General features: G+C 34.8%; 3 protein-coding genes and 1 long non-coding RNA gene across 8 annotated transcripts; 1 reads left to right on the forward strand and 3 right to left on the reverse strand.

The window, feature by feature from the left end:
* Positions 1 to 82: 82 nt before the first annotated feature.
* On the reverse strand, positions 83 to 5,770 carry LOC111018654 (alpha/beta-Hydrolases superfamily protein). Of its 5 annotated transcripts, none has more exons than XR_002602426.2 (3): positions 5,197 to 5,770; positions 4,722 to 4,907; positions 83 to 1,568 (listed from the first exon to the last, which is right to left on the reverse strand). XR_002602426.2 is itself a non-coding variant. In XM_022294845.2 (3 exons), exon 3 carries the CDS (start codon positions 4,049 to 4,051, stop codon positions 2,909 to 2,911), a length of 1,143 nt encoding a protein of 380 aa, XP_022150537.1. In that variant the 5' UTR covers positions 4,052 to 4,907; positions 5,197 to 5,304; positions 5,403 to 5,770; the 3' UTR covers positions 2,676 to 2,908. The 5 variants fall into 5 exon arrangements, 4 of the variants coding, with proteins under 4 accessions (XP_022150537.1, XP_022150536.1, XP_022150535.1 ...); XM_022294845.2 differs by lacking the exon at positions 83 to 1,568 and having other exon boundaries at positions 2,676 to 4,907; positions 5,197 to 5,304; positions 5,403 to 5,770; XM_022294844.2 differs by lacking the exon at positions 83 to 1,568 and having other exon boundaries at positions 2,676 to 4,907; positions 5,197 to 5,315; positions 5,403 to 5,770.
* A 3,889-nt stretch (positions 5,771 to 9,659) lies between these two features.
* On the reverse strand, positions 9,660 to 10,953 carry PCR11 (PLANT CADMIUM RESISTANCE 11). The gene is made up of 4 exons (XM_022294804.2): positions 10,492 to 10,953; positions 10,356 to 10,427; positions 10,053 to 10,265; positions 9,660 to 9,850 (listed from the first exon to the last, which is right to left on the reverse strand). Exons 1-4 carry the CDS (start codon positions 10,673 to 10,675, stop codon positions 9,762 to 9,764), a joined length of 558 nt encoding a protein of 185 aa, XP_022150496.1. The 5' UTR covers positions 10,676 to 10,953; the 3' UTR covers positions 9,660 to 9,761.
* A 161-nt stretch (positions 10,954 to 11,114) lies between these two features.
* Positions 11,115 to 11,943, forward strand: LOC148209302 (uncharacterized). Its single transcript, XR_015793403.1, has 2 exons — positions 11,115 to 11,709; positions 11,781 to 11,943. It is a non-coding gene; the product is annotated as an uncharacterized LOC148209302 (long non-coding RNA).
* Positions 11,944 to 12,071: 128 nt separating this feature from the next.
* On the reverse strand, positions 12,072 to 14,975 carry LOC111018653 (Plasma-membrane choline transporter family protein). The gene is made up of 7 exons (XM_022294842.2): positions 14,595 to 14,975; positions 13,971 to 14,431; positions 13,533 to 13,716; positions 13,191 to 13,415; positions 12,982 to 13,098; positions 12,602 to 12,835; positions 12,072 to 12,452 (listed from the first exon to the last, which is right to left on the reverse strand). Exons 1-7 carry the CDS (start codon positions 14,664 to 14,666, stop codon positions 12,237 to 12,239), a joined length of 1,509 nt encoding a protein of 502 aa, XP_022150534.1. The 5' UTR covers positions 14,667 to 14,975; the 3' UTR covers positions 12,072 to 12,236.
* Positions 14,976 to 16,426: the final 1,451 nt, after the last annotated feature.

The following is a 16,426-nucleotide window of genomic DNA, read 5'->3' on the forward strand; positions in this document are numbered from 1 at the left end:
ACTCTTAAGATTCCAAAACTAAATCAATTTCTAGGTCTTATTTCTGTGTTATGGATATTTTTTTCTCCTGATTCATTGGGCCTACTGATCATCTTCAAGTAATCTCGTCATACAGTGCACAATGTAAATTCATGATTAAAAAATATTTCCAACCCTTAATTTAAATAATTGCTTTTGCATTAATATTGAAAATAAAGGAGATTTGGATTCATTCAATATCGTATTTTCAAATAAAAGTAAAATGGACCCCTGGGAACAAAAGGTTAATTTTGGAACACATTAATAACATTACAGCACTTGTGGAATTAAAATCTGAGTATTGTGATAACACAAGATCTTGTTTTAACTCCATAGATGCAGGTCTTATTCATGGATGGACCAACCATCGCCCCAAATTTCGTAATCTCTTGTGCTCTTTTAGCACATATCTCTTCATTTCTCACCTTATGGATTAGTCGGAATGATTAATTATTGGTCTCTGTTGCATCATAGATTAGAGCTAAACCAACTCACTCCACCATAAAATAAGTCCAAGACTGTCAATACTATTTATGAAATGTTGTTTACGTATAGCCTATATTCAAAATATCGTAAGCTCTCACAATTATGGGGAAAAATGTTTTATCCATTACAATGGTAAAAAAAGGTAGTAGCAAATATGACAAAAATAATGAGTAAAATTAGCAAAATAACAACTATATTTAGTTTTTTAAATATAGCACTTAAAAAAAATGGAAGTCAAACTTTAAAATAACAACTTTACCTAAATGATATACATTTGTAATATATATGACTACTGATATATGTATGTGATATATATCTGGTATACTATTAATATGAATGTTTGATATACTTACAATATGTATGTGATATACATTTTATATACTACTGATATGAGTGTCTGTGCAATATGTATGATATACATCTAATGTAATACCGATATGAGTGTCTGATATACTATTGATACGAGTATTTGATATACTACTGATATAAGTGAAAATTTTTGCTATATTTAATATTATATACAACTTGTAACTAGCAAATGCGCCACTAAGTATGCCCAATTATTCCTATTTTTCTACTATTTGTATGCCATATCATGCCAAATCAATCCACACTAATCTAATAAAACATATCACATCAACATTTCATAGACTGTTAAATCAATTCAAGAACATAATTAAAACCTTTCAAAATTAAAGAACTAATTAGATGCGATTATAAAAATTTAGAAATTAAATTTAGTAAAATGAACTAAAAAAAAAGATAGAGACGTGAACCCCAGGAATGGCTGCACAAGGAAAAGCAAACCGTGTCATCACCAATGTGCAGCGTCAAAGAGTACAGGGGATGGAGAATATGGCCCCCCAACCAATATCCATTGTCATAAAGTTGGCACCTGTTTTGGTATACACATCCTTTTGAGAAGTGAGGGCCCTAAATTTGTCATTGGCTTCACTTCATCATTTACCCTTGGTGTCGCATCAGCCATCCACTAATGTAGAGTCAGTCCCTCCCTCTACTAAGTGTGAGGTTTCTTTCCAGTTGTGCATCTAAAAAGGAAGAGACTAGAGACGAAACGAAAAAGGAGACAATATTATTGCTGCTGACAAAGTTTGCTGCCTAGCTTGTAAGACAAGAGCTTAAAAGAAGTACAAAAGTGATGACATTCACTCGCAATTTGAGTGCTGTTGAAATGTTAACGGTGAGCAAAAATTTTGAGTATCATACGCCCATACTCGATTCTTTCAGAATGGAGTCTTATACTACTTTTGAAGAAGTAAAGTGATTATTTGGAACTACTTTTGTCTGAAAGCTAACCGGAGTCGAGTTGGTCAACCTACAACTTGCTTAACTGATGGAATGAGAAGGGTCTAAATTGACGGTCATCATGATTAAATCTAGTCCCTTGACATGTTAAGTTGCTTGAGTAACATGTTCCAATTGCCAACGATGATGGATGAGGCATTGTTGTCCCCCTTTCGGAACAGGAAAAGGTTTTTGTGGCAGACCTTCTTCCTGGCTACTTCTTGGAGAATATGACTTGAGAGAAACAATAGAACCTTTAGGGTGTGGGAGATCTATGGAGTATGGTTAGGGAGCTTATTAGATTTAATACTTCCTCGTGGGGTCGGTTTCTAAAGACTTTTGTACTTATCAGTTAGACGTTGTTCCTTTGGATTGGAGTTCCTTTTTCTACGTTTAGACTGTTTTTTTGTATGTCCATGAATTTTTTTCATCTCTTAATGAAAGCTCCTCAATAGAAAAACATGTTCTGATTGCCATGAGATGGCTAGGACATCATGGCAGTTGATAGGAGGCAGGGATGTTGGAGTGTTAAGTCCAGGTGTAGATGTCTAAGATGGATATAAATTAAACAAAAACATACTATAGAAGAATTTACTCATCACGAACCAGTCACGTGGCTTAGATGTCACATGCGAGTGCACAATATCCTCGGTTTGACCACAAACGGACATGCTGAACAAATGGATGACATACAAAATTGAATTGGTTATCTGCTCCTAGCTAAGGCTAAACTTCCACTTTCTTACTTCTTATGGGAACTGCATCTCACGGGTGGAGTGGAGGCCCACCACACAGTGCAGCTTTTAGTATTTTCCTTATACTTCCATCTTCAACAAATTGCAAAGATTTGAAAAGGCAACAGTAAGAGTCAGAAAAGATATATAATCTATATTCATATAGGACATTCCGAAATGCAAGTTTGCATAGGACTCCAACTTGTACAGTACTCTCCATTGAAGTATATAATAAAGATAAGTTAAATGGGAAATTGTAGTGATAAGTCTGATAAGAATACTCTCTCTCTCTCTCTCTTCTCTCTTCTGTGAGGAAAAAACTAAATCTGAAAGAAGTGTTCGTTTTTGTACAAAGTCTACTGGAGCTACACACTAATGAAATCCTTGATATGATCAATCATTTCATGGGTCCGGGTCTGTGAGAGCTGTGACTTGTTCAGAATCTGAAACGCATGGCCGACTCCTTCATAAACCACATAATTGACCAGCTTACCCACTGTATGTAACGCAGAGCAAAACTCCAAGTTCCTATCTTTCAATATGTCCATTTCTGATATACAAATCAGACTAGGCAAAACCCTTAAATCCTCCACCTTAAACAACCCTTTTACTGAAGGGCTGCACCATGGGTGGTCACGGTTTGCCCCGGAAGGCAACGCCAACCGCCAGTACTTATCAGAAACCGCCATGGTCAGCGGTGAACGAGGAGGTTGGACCAGAAACTTCTCTGACTTAGTTCTTGACTCCCCACCAAAAAATGGCTGTATCAAAATGTTACCTTTAATTACTAATGGTTTCAAGACCACTGCTCCGGAAGCAGTCGTCTTACCACCAAGCCTTGCGGCTACATTGAAGGCTATGTTGCCACCAGCACTATCACCACCAAGGTAGACTTTGGTAAAGTCGCAGTATCTTGACCACCAATTCTGCTTGGCCCCAACTACAGCAACTTGTTTCAACCACAAAAGGGTCTTCAATCCATCTTCAAAAGGAGCAGGAAGAGGGTTTTCCGGAGCCAAACGATAATTCACGGACATAATTATACAGTTTGCTTTTACAGATAGCCTGGCAAGGAATTCATGGTAGCAACTCCAAGCGGCCGAGCCCACACAAAACCCACCACCATGGAAATACACGAGCAAAGGCAGCTTCTCCTGGCACTTTTGTGGAATATAGAAACGGGCCCAAATGTTGTTTAACTTATCCACAACTACATCCCAAGAAGTAACACCGAGCTCTGGCGGCAATGCATTAGAGACACAGGGAACTATATGTGGTCTTTCCACATACCCATTTCCGTAAACTCTAATTAGGCCTTCAATCTCCTCAACCAACACATTATGTTGATCAAGGCTATTATCATGTTCTTCAAAACTTTGAATCTGATCTAGGTTAATGGTAGGCATTCTTTTACTCCTCATAGAATGGGGATGGAGATGAGGGTAGATGCAGAAATTATGCCGGAGAATTTTGAGAGGGTATAATTGGTTATGGCCGGAAGTATGCATTTCTGATGTTCCTTATATAGATGATGAAAGGATAAGCCTCGTGGCAGGACGTGGACAGCTATTCCATCAAGTTGGGGTTGGTGGGCAATTGGCTGAGTGCCACATGGGTTGACATTACATTGATTCAAGCACAATAAAATAGAGTCGGGACTTACTCTATTTTTTCTTTATTTTATAGGAATGTAATATAAAAGGTGAGATTCACATGTTTTAGTATATGCTGCATTTATCTCTCAAAAAATAAAAAATAATTATATGCTGTATACAAATTACGATAACAGGAAAAAAGAAAGAAAGAAAGAAATATTAGTAATGAATCAACAAGAAAAGGTTGTGTGAAAAGATATAAATTCAAAAGAAGACAATTGAGGCCTACAGTTCTAGAATGCAATGCTTTTTTAGTCCCACTTACAACTTTTTGAAATGGCTCACTTTGAATGCGCTTTGTCTGAAAAGCAAAGTCTGACTTATTAGCTTGTAGTGGTGTATTCTCGGATTGGTGGGTTTTGTTATGGCCTACTGCCACCCCCATTGGAAAACTCCATTATTAATATGTGCTTAAAGTTCAAGCACAAGAGAAACATGTCATGTTGCTTGTCCCACTTCAATTTTAATCGTGACGTTAGGACTCTTGCAGCTTTACACAGTTTAAAAATTCATAAAAATTTACCTGGAACATAATTATCGGCATTGTCGTGTCTGTTGCGCAGCCACCACAGCCAACACGCTATAAGAGCTGTTGCTGAACATGCTGCAGCCATCACAATTGTTGCCTCCCAAAAGAAGTTCGGTATGCATCATCAATCTAGTTTACCCTCTTTGGGGACTTTTTGCAAACACCTTATAGACGCCTTACCTAAGAGGGAAAAAGATAAAAGATAAAAGACCATCATAAATATTCTTTTATCCCCATTAAATTTGTTGGGTGGGAAAGAAAGAAAGGGAAAAAAAAAAAAAACAGAACGTTTCTATGTTACAATCTCTGTCAAGATTCATACATTCCAAAATTTGCAACAGTAGTAGTTAAACGGTGAAGGTCCCAGAGTGATTTCCAATCAAGATAGAAATTCAAGAACTATAGATAATTTAGGTCTATCAATATGTGTGGTTGTAAATGCCAGCTTCAAGGGTCAAAAATGACATACCAATTGTGCGCAAGCAAGCATATGTCCATTCTGGATGTGCGATTGCTTGACAGTGATATTTGATTTCAAAAGCATCCGTATTAAGTTCAATCCTCCAACCAATCTCAACTGTGAAATTGCTAAAGAAAAATTTTAACATGTCAGAAAATTTCCTTGGACTTTTGATTGCACCTTCTCAAGCGAAGTGTTTGACAAAATAACATTACTTCCACTTCCACCGAGAATTTCCACCATGAAAATCGAGGTCAAATTGTGGTTCAGATGCCATTGCTAGTCCAGAAACTTAAGTTAAGAGCACTTCCAGTTGCCCCTGCTGCTTTTCATGGTAGCCACCAAAGATGGTTGTTCAAATGGCAAATCGTTGATGGGTGCCTAAATTGAATTTGACTTCCAATAAAGTGCTCTAGCTAGCTCGTCAATCTTCTAATTCATGACTGTAGTTCGTAGGAGGACCATAATTGCACCATTTCAATCTTCAGTGGTTCCATTTTGCTTTCTCTTAGGGCGCGAAAAGAAGAGAATCAAAAACCCTACTGAAATCGACGTCACGATGTCCCCTCCGTCAGACCCGGCATTTACAGTTACCAAATAATATAGGGATTAGTAAATTCTGTATTTAGGAATATAGAATTTCTAAAATAATTTTTAAATCTATCCGCAACAAAATTACTAATATATCCATCATAATATTAAATTATTATTAAAATATGAAATTGATAAATCATTATTAAAATATATTAAATCGTGCTAATTCAACTCTCCAAAATTGAAAATCCTAAAACCAAAAATTCCGTAACCTCCTTCTTCTCCCTCGATTTTCTTTCACTACACTGACTGTCGGGCTTCTTCTTCCTTTGAAGCATCCGATCATTTCTCCGATATTGTCGCTGTCTTTGGCAGCTCCGATTTTTTTGTTTGCAGAACATTTCATCGCTGGCCTCCGTTGGTTACCATTATACGGTAACATTGTCGCTGCCTCCTTTCATCTCCGGCAGCTCCATTATACGGTATCATCTAATTTCATCTCCGGCCACCGTCGCACGAGCATTTCAGTATGTCGGTTCCCATTGTACCGTAGTTTATGTTATATTTAGGTTTCAGTTTTGGACAGAATGAAAGTTCATCTCTTGCTCTCTGGTTCTATTGTTTAAATTAGTTCGCATATACGAGTATATAGTTCTGATTTCTCTGGTTCTATTGTTTTATGTATCATTTAACTAGAGATATAATATATATCCTAGGGAAATAGAACAATACCAAGAAATCGAAAGAAATAGAATAATACATAAAACTAGAGATATTCATTGCAGTATATAATAAAATTTTAATCTTTCTTCTTTTGATAACATAAACTTTTTAACCTTTAAATGGGTTATCGGCACCTTCTAAAATTTAGAAATTTGTTAGATATAAAATTCAAGGTGATTACCAATTCTTAAAATATTCTTAAAGCTTAAAAAGCTATTAGGTACACATTGAAAGGACCACTTAAAAGTAATTCAACATTTTTAATATTATTTATTTTAAAATTATCATTAAGGAATGAAATTTAAGCTTATTCCATTTTAGAAAAGTGATGTGTTTTGCATAGAATTGAGCTGGTTGAACTTTGAAGTAAACCTTTTAAATTAATTATAAAAAACAATTCTTGACAATTTAATATGATAAATAAAATATCTTTTAAATAGATAATTTAATATTTGTAGTTTACCATCTCAAAGATTATTAATTCCATCCTCATTTGTAGCATCTTATAAACACAATGTTCTCTTGCCGGAACAATTTCATTAAAGCTTGACACTAATATTTATAGAAATTCTAGGCCAAGAACTTCTAAAAGTTTGAATTCTCAATTGTTGAAAAAAAAAACACTAGGCAATCAACTTTTATTTGTTTCAATTTAACAATATGGGTAAAATTCAAACCTCATTAAGTATCTATGCTTAAACCTACTTAAACCAATTGAGTTATACTCTGTTTGAAAATTTTGTTACTTATTGTTAATGCCTTAGATATTCCCTGATTTTTTATTTGTCCTTACTATTATTAACTAGCTCTCTCTCGACCCTCAAACGACCCACTTTTCTATTTGTTGACCATCCTTTGACCAATTATCAATGAGATTCTTTTTTAAATTAGTCTTAAAGTCAATTACATCATTATTTATAGAATTTCATCTCAAAATTAATTGACAATGAGAAGAATAATCATATATCTTATATTTTCAACGTAGAATTCTTAGTAGCTCTATTTAGCACATTGGGATCAAATACATCCCTATTTGAAATTTATTCACTTGAATTAGAAGGATCACACTTTGAATGAGTGAAAGTACCCTAGCAACAACAACCAGTAAACAATATCAAATTCTATATGATGGACTCTACTTCTATGAATTACATTTCCCTCCACAAAACTTCTCCAATTTATGGACTAACCCACGTCTTATTTTGGGAATATTCGGAAGAGCCTTAAAAAGTGGCAAAATTAGAAACGCAAAACAGTTATTTTATACCCTTGATGATAATTTTATTTTCAATATTTTCAGTCAAAAAATATTGTGTATTGATATAATTTATTCTTTCAATTGTTTTCTACGCTATTATTATTTTTATATTTAGCCAAATTTTAAAAACAAAATATTCTTTTTAATTTGACTAGAATTTTGGAAGTAGGGTATAGGTTAACACAATGGAACCTTCCTTTAGTAAACAACTTTTTCTTTATTTTATTTCAAAAAATAAAGTATTGAAACAAAATGGTTGATAAACTGATCACAATCAATAATTTTGGTGATCAGTTTTCTATATAATTTATAGAACAAAATTAAAGTATATGGTTTCAAAAGAAATGCTTAGATTTGGATAGGGACAAAATCTTCCATATACAAGCAAATGGGCAGCCAACTTTGTTCATTCCCCAGACATTAATTCCCACTTTCTATTATCTTTTTATCCTCATTGATTCAATGTACCCTTAAAAAAAAGGGGAAAAAAAAAGAGATAATGGTGGTGGTTGGAAATGAAGCACCATCTTTTTTGGAAAAGCAACAATATGGTATGGAAATGGATATATTTTCTATAAAATACAATCCATAAGGGGAAGACCTGAAATTGTTATTTGAAATAAAAAATATATATATGAGACTAATTTCCACAAGACGAGGCAAAATCAAGGCAAACAGACAAATAATCTTTCCTATGTGAATATTAAGGATCTCACATTGAAAAGAAAATAGACCTAACAATGGTTTATAATAGACATAGATTACTCATCTCATCAATTGGTTTTGAGATGGAATCTCATGAATATTAAAAGCGAAAATGTTATAAAAAAATATTTTTTTTCCTACGTAGAAAAGAAAAGAATGTTTACCGAACATTATATTATATATAAAAAAAGAGAGAGGTTAAAATACATTTCTAAGGCTTGTACTTCAATTTTTGTAACATATTAGGAGTTTGTGATGTTTTTGTTTTTATCTTAAAGTGGAGTGCTTTACTTTTTGAAAAAAAAAAATCCAAAATTATCTTTAACTATATAACCAAATACTAAAAATTTAAAAAGTTCTTTTAATTCACTAAAATCACTTTTCATTTTACTACCAGTGATACAAATTCACCTTTAATTGTTCAGGAAGGAAAAAACTAACCCTTAATATTTTTACTAAATTTAAAGATTAAGTTATTCATGTTAAACATCTATTTCGAATTAGATAATACTGGTTTAAACTAGAATTCATTTTTAGTCCAGTTTCATGAATATTAACAATTTTTTAACACAAGAATTTAATGGTTATGCATTTAGAAGTATAACAACTCAAAAGCTAAACTATAATATAAAGACTAAAATATAATATATGATACAAACAAAAAGATAAAATCATAAAAGACATAAATGATGGAGATTGTGATTTTTTTTTTATTAAAAAAAAGGCCACAATGCCCCATTTTGGGGACCTCAATGCAAATAGTTGTCGGTTAAATGAGCTGAATTTGAATTATTACAAAAATGACATGCTTTTCCTATTAAACTAATAAATGATACAGAATAATGGGCCATTGGATTGGTCGGCAATTGACCAAATATTATTATAGAAATAAGGTCTAATCTTCCTAAAGAAGAGAAGACTCATCGCATTGTTTAAGATTATTTTAAATTCACATTAATTTATGTCTCCATGCTTTTGTCACGTTTGAATATTATATGCAACAAAAATTGTTGCAATTCTTTCGTGGTTTTTATGTGTAAAGGGTTTTCCACTTTTTTTAGATGAAAAAAAAGCACATTTCATAATTAAAAGTTAAACAATTTTAATACTGAAAATGCAAATGATGTTATAAACAGCAACACGCATGTTTAAGTCAAAAGTAGACAATATTATAAAAATTAAACAGGAGTCTAACAAAATTAAGTCCAATAATTAATAAAAATTCAGAAGAAGATTGGATGTGAAGAGAATATTTCCAATAGTCTTTATTGATCGGATCAAAGTTACATAAAATCAACAATAAAAATAACAATGTTCATTTAAATATATAGTTTTAAAGGCAGCAAAGGTTGACTCAACGGGTCATTCCCTGCACATTGGGCGGCGGCAACAATGCTTGAGCAGCAGCAATCCGTCTCTGCCTCTCCACGTTCCCATGCCACCCTATGCCCATACATTAAAATAAGCACCACAACAACCATTTTCTTTGAGTGAACTAATACCAATTTGAATTATACCATTAAGACGTTTAGTAGTAATTTAACGAGACATTATTAAGAATCGGAGATTATTATGTACTCACTCGATAAGTAGTCAGGTAATGTCATTTCCTCTCAATTAATACAGATAAGTGACAACCACTCACCGTACGACATGTGGAAGCCATGGTGTTGAAGGTGCCTGTACTCTTGGCACAAGGCACATTGTTGGCAGAAGCAATGGACGCAGCAATCAGAGCAAGGGGTCTCCTCCAACGAGAATTGTCCCCTCAATTTTGAGCGATAAAGGCAAGTGTAGAGGCACGACCAACCCGACAGGCTCAGTATCACCAAATAAAGTGTGCCGCTAACCCCACACGCTGCAAGTGCAAAGTTGTAACATTTTAATTATTTTTGTAAAAAACTTTCAATTAACACATTAATTACTAATTAATTAATTAATTAATTACATGGTGATCCTCGGTCCAATATCTCTGCTATGCGCCCGAAGCTGATGCAGGGGCACCAACAAGTCAAGCAGCCTGTAAACAAAAAACAATGAGAACACAAATATTTTCTAACAAGTAAAATATAATTGAACTTAACAGATACTAATGTCGTTGCAACAGTCGCAGAGGCCGGTGGACCACGCCACTGGAGAGTGGGGTGGGGGAGGATTGGCCGCCGCCGCCGCCATTCGGGGGTGGTTCAAATTGGAAGAAAACGAGGCCGGCGGCGGCGGCGCCGATGGCACAGAAGAGAAATTGGCGTCTTTCTGCAAATTGTCCATATACTTGGAGGAATGAAGAAATGTAAGGGGGCTGTGCTTCTCTTCTCTTTATATGAAACTTGAAAAACTGAGACGGTTCCAAAGGGCGCGGCAATCTCCTCTTCAACATAACCGTTTCATAATTTTTAAACCATTCCAACTTGATTAATCCATTACTAGAAATAGATAGATATAAGATTTTAAAATAATGACTTCTTTTCCTCAAATATATATATGCTTTAATCAATTTAATTATGTTAGGTTTCGATGCTGCAAAAATAACAATATCTTTACTTAATTTATATTCCTCTCAAATATTCAAGCACCAGAATTTTCATAGAAACAAATTCGATCCCTGCAGAATTTATATTTAAAATATTCTTATTCGTTTAGAATATAATACAAAAAGCACTCATATAGTCCAGAAACACATAATATTTGTCATTCCATGAGAGATATCTCCTTTCAAAAAACAAAAAAAGAAGGAAAAATAAACCAATAATTAATTAATCAAATTCGTTCCATTTCACTTGGCAAGTTGATCTTAGTCTACAAGTTTATGAAATTAATGAAGTACTTGAGATATGAAATTAATGAAGTACTTGAGATCTAGACGATAGCCGTGAGCCGTGTGTACTAACGCTAAAAAAATTAGGCCTTTTTGTCTGTATCTGTCACAATTCTGTCTCCAAACAGAGTACTTCATTTGCTCTCACTTCGGTATAAAGTTCCAAACACAATCTATCTTCTTCACAGAAGAATCCCCAAAACCATGGATTTCAAAGCAGAGCTCAACAAACAAGTAGTAGAAGAAGAAGATGGTTTCTATGCTGAGATAAGGAAGCGGATCATTCTACTTTTGACAGCATACGATGATGATGAGATGGAACGGGGTGTAGCGGGTTGACAAAGCGATCATCAGCCGCACCTGGAGAGAAATTTGAGTAGGCGCCAAAATGGGGATGATTTTGAAGGACGTGTTTGCCATGAAAATGGGAATGGAACAGGGGTTTTCATTCCTCAAGCAGTCAAATACACAAGATATTGTATTTTCAGTATGTACCTGTCTTGATTTTCAAGTTTTGTAAAGAGAAGGCAACTTTTAACATCACTTTTTGTGTTGCAGGGAGAATAAGAAGGCATGAAAGAAAAGAAAAAAACAGGCAAAAGGACAACAAAACCCAGGATTCTTCACGTTTTTGAAAGTTGTATGTATCTTTGACATTCCCATATCCTAAAGATTGAAGCTTCCAAATAATAAAAGGATAATGAAAGCATCACCCTGTTCTTTTTGGACTTTTATCAACTTTCATTTCGCGCTTTGTGACTGACAATTCGACATAACAAGCACAATTCATCACAGCATCAAATCGAATCATACCATACTACAGCAAAAGCATAGCATGGAAACTGAAAATCATCAAAATTTTTCAGCTACTGATATATTTCACTCTTGGAATCTTAAACTATTATACAGTTGATTGATTGTTACATTAACAAAAGTAAACTCCACAACTCAAACAAAAATAGTTTTATTCAAGTGAATGAAGTTAACAAATTGGGTTGTGCACGGTACCGGAGTTCATGCCTGTACCAGGTCTTCTCTGCGGCTGTCAAACCGATACTCTGTTAACACTTCCCTTGCTCGTGAACTCCGATGCTGAAGGCGCTGGTGAAGCATCTCCGACATCTGGTTGAAGAATTCAGCATCCCATCTGTGAATCAACAAGGGATCTTCCGCATAACAGATGTATATGGATGTAACGGCACTTTCCACAACGACTATTGCAAGGCCTACCTGAAAGTTACAAAATAGATAGAATGACAACTTTATAATTGAAAAACTAAAAAGTTTCCAATTCATAGATTATAATTAGCAAGCAAAATATAATACAAATTTAGAGAAACAATATTTCCAAACACCCAGCTACAAAGATTCATATTTACCAGGACCATTCCCATCAATGTTGCAGTACATGCCACCATTGACACCTTATCCTTCCACTTGATCCATGTCCAAATGCCCGAGCAAGTTCCAGCGGTGAGCCCGCCCATGATGGTGCTCATCAACAGAACAGATCCTGAACAATCATAGGCAACAAGAGCTTCAACTCCAGTTGACTGGAATAATTCCCAGGCGTCCCTGGCTGAACGGTTGAAGCTTTTACCATAAACTGCAATCTGAAGCAAAGAGATGCAGCAGACTATGAAATAGTCACGGGGAAATTGTAATAGCAGTTCATAAAGTTCAGAGTACAGAGTCAAACTAAATAAATTATTCCACTTGTTTCTTTAATAGGGAAAAAAAACGAGGTAAAAGAAAGTACCTGAACATAAGCATACTTGTTGAAGAAACAAACAAGAGTCTCGACAAGATGAAACAAAAAATCAACACAGCAAAGCAAACACTCGTTCTTGCCAATCTTTGATCGGATTCCCCTGATCTGAAATATGTCTATTTTAGTTTTAAGAAAAACGTGTAGATTGAAAGAAACAATGAAAAGTGGGAAAGGAAATAAAGTTCTCGCACGAATACCTCCCACCGCAGTGTCCGGATAGCAGCTGTAAAAAGTGATCCATAGCAAATGCTACCAAAAGATGTTGTCACAGAATATCGTAAAACCTTTACCAACGACTTTGATGGCATAGACGAAGCCTCTCTGCCGCCATGGATTAGAACTAGAAACACCATTCCGGAAACTACAACATGTAGAGTATTACACAAAACAGCACCAGCCCAAAATAAGCTTATCGAGAAAACCTGCAAACAGAAATTCCATATCATACAAATTCAGCTAACATTCCTGGCTTTTTTAAACTGTCAAACTTCTCATCTTTGCATAAAGTGACATAACAAAGAGCAAACTTGCCAGCTCACCACAAGTAGCCACCAGCGTCCACCGTCACCCATACTCGATGCCACAATACCAGCTACTCCAAAAGACCAAATTCCCATACACAAAAGCATGACAATCATGAAAGCAAATGCAACTCTTATAACTTCAGGAAGCCCGGATACCATCTTTACAGCCTTTTGCAACACTAGCAGTGTAAATGGGAGTCTATGGAAGGAAAAATGCATGGTCAGAGAAGACTGCAATTATCATCTAGTCCAATTTTTTGTTCATGTACATTTCTAATTCTCAAAGAGAGCTGAGTTAAAGGGAAATTTTTTGAAAAATAGTTAAAGACACATATGGACCCAAAGGCTACTTTCACTACTATAGTTCAAATGATGAAAGCATGGAAAGTTTCAGAAGCATGGCAGTAAATTGAGATTGAGAACATCGAAATTCTTCATAATTCAATCTCGTACCTGTCTATAACTGATATAACATAGAGGAACTGCAGCCCTGCACCAATTCCAAATGCTACACCCCAGAAAAATAGTTGGCCCCAGAAGCACAAAACACTTATCACAGCAAGAAAAGTAGTCAAAATGTGCACAGAAATCTTCATTACATGAATTGCAAAAGAACCAAGCAAGAACAACCAAGTCCACCCAAGCAAGGTTCCAACTCCACCTGCTAAAGCATACAGAGGCCAGTAATCCTCTGTCAATCCATCCCTATTCTCCATAATAGTATTTGTGTACTTATCGATTTGTAATCTATTGCTCTTCTTGAACCTATTAAGCCCCAGAACCACCAGAACAAATCCCACGCTGATCAAATGAATCATAAACACAATGGACCAGAAAATATCTTGCCAACGGCGAGATGATTCAGCCGACAGTGCTTGGCCTCCGTCGCCACTCATGCGACCCCCAACTGCATTCTGTAGTCAAACCAAAAGAGAAGGGGCAAAAAAAAAAAAAATCACATTGATCGGCCATGAAGAAAAGGAAGAGAATTTGATCAAAAGTTATCAGTAAAGTAGACGGAATCCAGCGAGAAAAAGGGAGGCCCAACTTTAAACAGATTTGTGGTAGGGCGGGTACCTGCACCTGGTCGGCGGTGGCGACGGAGGCGGAATCGAAGGAGGAGGAGGAGACGCTGCCGGAGTCGCCCATTGTGAAAGGATTAACAGCTAAGGAGCATTGTTTTGGAAGGGGTTGAAGAATTGGAAGCTTTGGGACTGAATCATAATGAGGTGAAATTGAGGAGAACGTGAAAAGTGGGTGAGAAAACGATAGGGAGAGTGGATCAAAGGGTTACTTTTTAGGGATTCTTTACAGAAAAACAAGTATCAGAAATTTCAATTTTCATGGATTGAGAAAGAAAACGAAAACTGAAAGAGGACAAATTTGACAGAATCACTCCGGAACTTGGAGACGAATGTGCCTGTTCGCTTCCGGACACTCCCACTCATGAAGGAAATTTCAGCTCACGCGCTCACCGCTAGCGTGAAGGAGGAATTATGTGTTCTACAATTTTTTTTAAAATTTTTTTCCTTTTGCAAAGATGTCTACTGTTATTAGTTTCGGTCAATGCCTGACTTTATTTATTTATTGGATAAATTCAAGTGATTGTTTTTTTTTTCCATTGAGAAAAAAGAGGATGAGGTACTATTATTTTTATTTTTTGAGTCGTTTAATCTTTTTGGACATAATTGAGTGGTAAAAATGTTTTTTTTTTAAGATTAAAGGATGGTTTAATCCTCTACCTCGCCAGTAGTATAAAATTAATACATCGGTTGTTGTATTAAAAAAAAAGGGAAAAATAGCACATCGGTTTCTTTTTCTTTTTTTGGTATTTTGTGTATCCGTTTTTTGTTAGTAAGTAACAAAAATAAAGTTATTAAAATTACATTTCACAAAAATAAAAAAATAAAACAAGAAAGATTATGATGACAGAGAATTAGAAAGAAAAAGAAGAGGAGAGATGATAATAAAACAAGACGTATGTAAATAGAGACAATGTTGACCAATGACCTTTTTTTTTCAAGTACAAATATTGACCAATGAATTATCGTTAATATTTTGGTGGTTTTTTTCAAACAAGGCGACTTAAAATTGAGATTTGAAATTCCGACTTCAAGGAAATGATAATGTATTTACTTTTAAATATACTTATATGGATAGCTTAACTGTAGTCTAACCTTAACTAAAATAAGAAATCATACGATATAAAATACCTTTTTCTAATATTTTAAAGATAACATTTAAACTCAAATTGTATATATTTAAAGTCAACTCGAAGATTATCAATATTTATGAATGTTACTTCTGAAAAGTCAATTAAGCGAGATCTATAACATGTGTCTTAAGATTGTGACTCTTTTGAGCACCAATCTTGATCTGGATCCCATTTTAGATAGAAATATTATTTGAACTTGTCGGGCTCTAATACCTTTTAAGTTAAATAGATAATTGAAATACAGGAGACAACCTCATGTATTTATAGCGCTCAAAATACAGTGCTCGCAGGTATTCTATACACAGAGGTAAAAAACTCTTAATTGTATCTTCCTAATTATAGAGAATTGCCACCAACCTCCTTTTACAAACACTAACTTATTGTTATAACAGCATGTTAATAAACTAATTAATGTGCTATCGTAATGAGGATAATTTAATGGCTAAGACACAAACTAAAGTTGAAGGAGGATTGATTTTCCAACTCTACAATTATTAAACTTTAAAAAAAATAAACTTTTTATTCCTTGAGATGGTAGGGTATGAAGATTCAAAATTTTAAATGTCCAACACGAGTTTAGCTTATGTCAAAAAAAAAAAAAAACGAGTTTAGCCCAACAGTTAAGACACCATGCTCCTTTGAACCTAACATAATATTAATAAACTAATTAATAGGCTATCTTAATAAGAATAAT

The sequence above is a fragment of the Momordica charantia genome (assembly GCF_013281855.1).
Source record: "Momordica charantia cultivar OHB3-1 chromosome 9 unlocalized genomic scaffold, Mcharantia_2.0 BLBB01000009.1, whole genome shotgun sequence".
Lineage (NCBI taxonomy): Eukaryota > Viridiplantae > Streptophyta > Magnoliopsida > Cucurbitales > Cucurbitaceae > Momordica > Momordica charantia.

What these genes read in the sequence shown, in the direction of transcription:
- LOC111018653 (XM_022294842.2), bottom strand. Translation starts at nt 14,666, where the DNA reads ATGGGCGACTCCGGCAGCGTCTCCTCCTCCTCCTTCGATTCCGCCTCC. An exon ending in GTTATATCAGTTATAGACAG is followed by an intron (nt 13,717 to 13,970) that starts GTACGAGATTGA and finishes TTCCTTCCATAG; the next exon opens with ACTCCCATTTACACTGCTAG. An exon ending in TCCGGACACTGCGGTGGGAG is followed by an intron (nt 13,099 to 13,190) that starts GTATTCGTGCGA and finishes GACATATTTCAG; the next exon opens with ATCAGGGGAATCCGATCAAA.
- LOC111018654 (XM_022294845.2), bottom strand. Translation starts at nt 4,051, where the DNA reads ATGCATACTTCCGGCCATAACCAATTATACCCTCTCAAAATTCTCCGG.
- PCR11 (XM_022294804.2), bottom strand. Translation starts at nt 10,675, where the DNA reads ATGGACAATTTGCAGAAAGACGCCAATTTCTCTTCTGTGCCATCGGCG. An exon ending in ATTGGACCGAGGATCACCAT is followed by an intron (nt 10,266 to 10,355) that starts GTAATTAATTAA and finishes TTGCACTTGCAG; the next exon opens with CGTGTGGGGTTAGCGGCACA. An exon ending in TGGCTTCCACATGTCGTACG is followed by an intron (nt 9,851 to 10,052) that starts GTGAGTGGTTGT and finishes GTATGGGCATAG; the next exon opens with GGTGGCATGGGAACGTGGAG.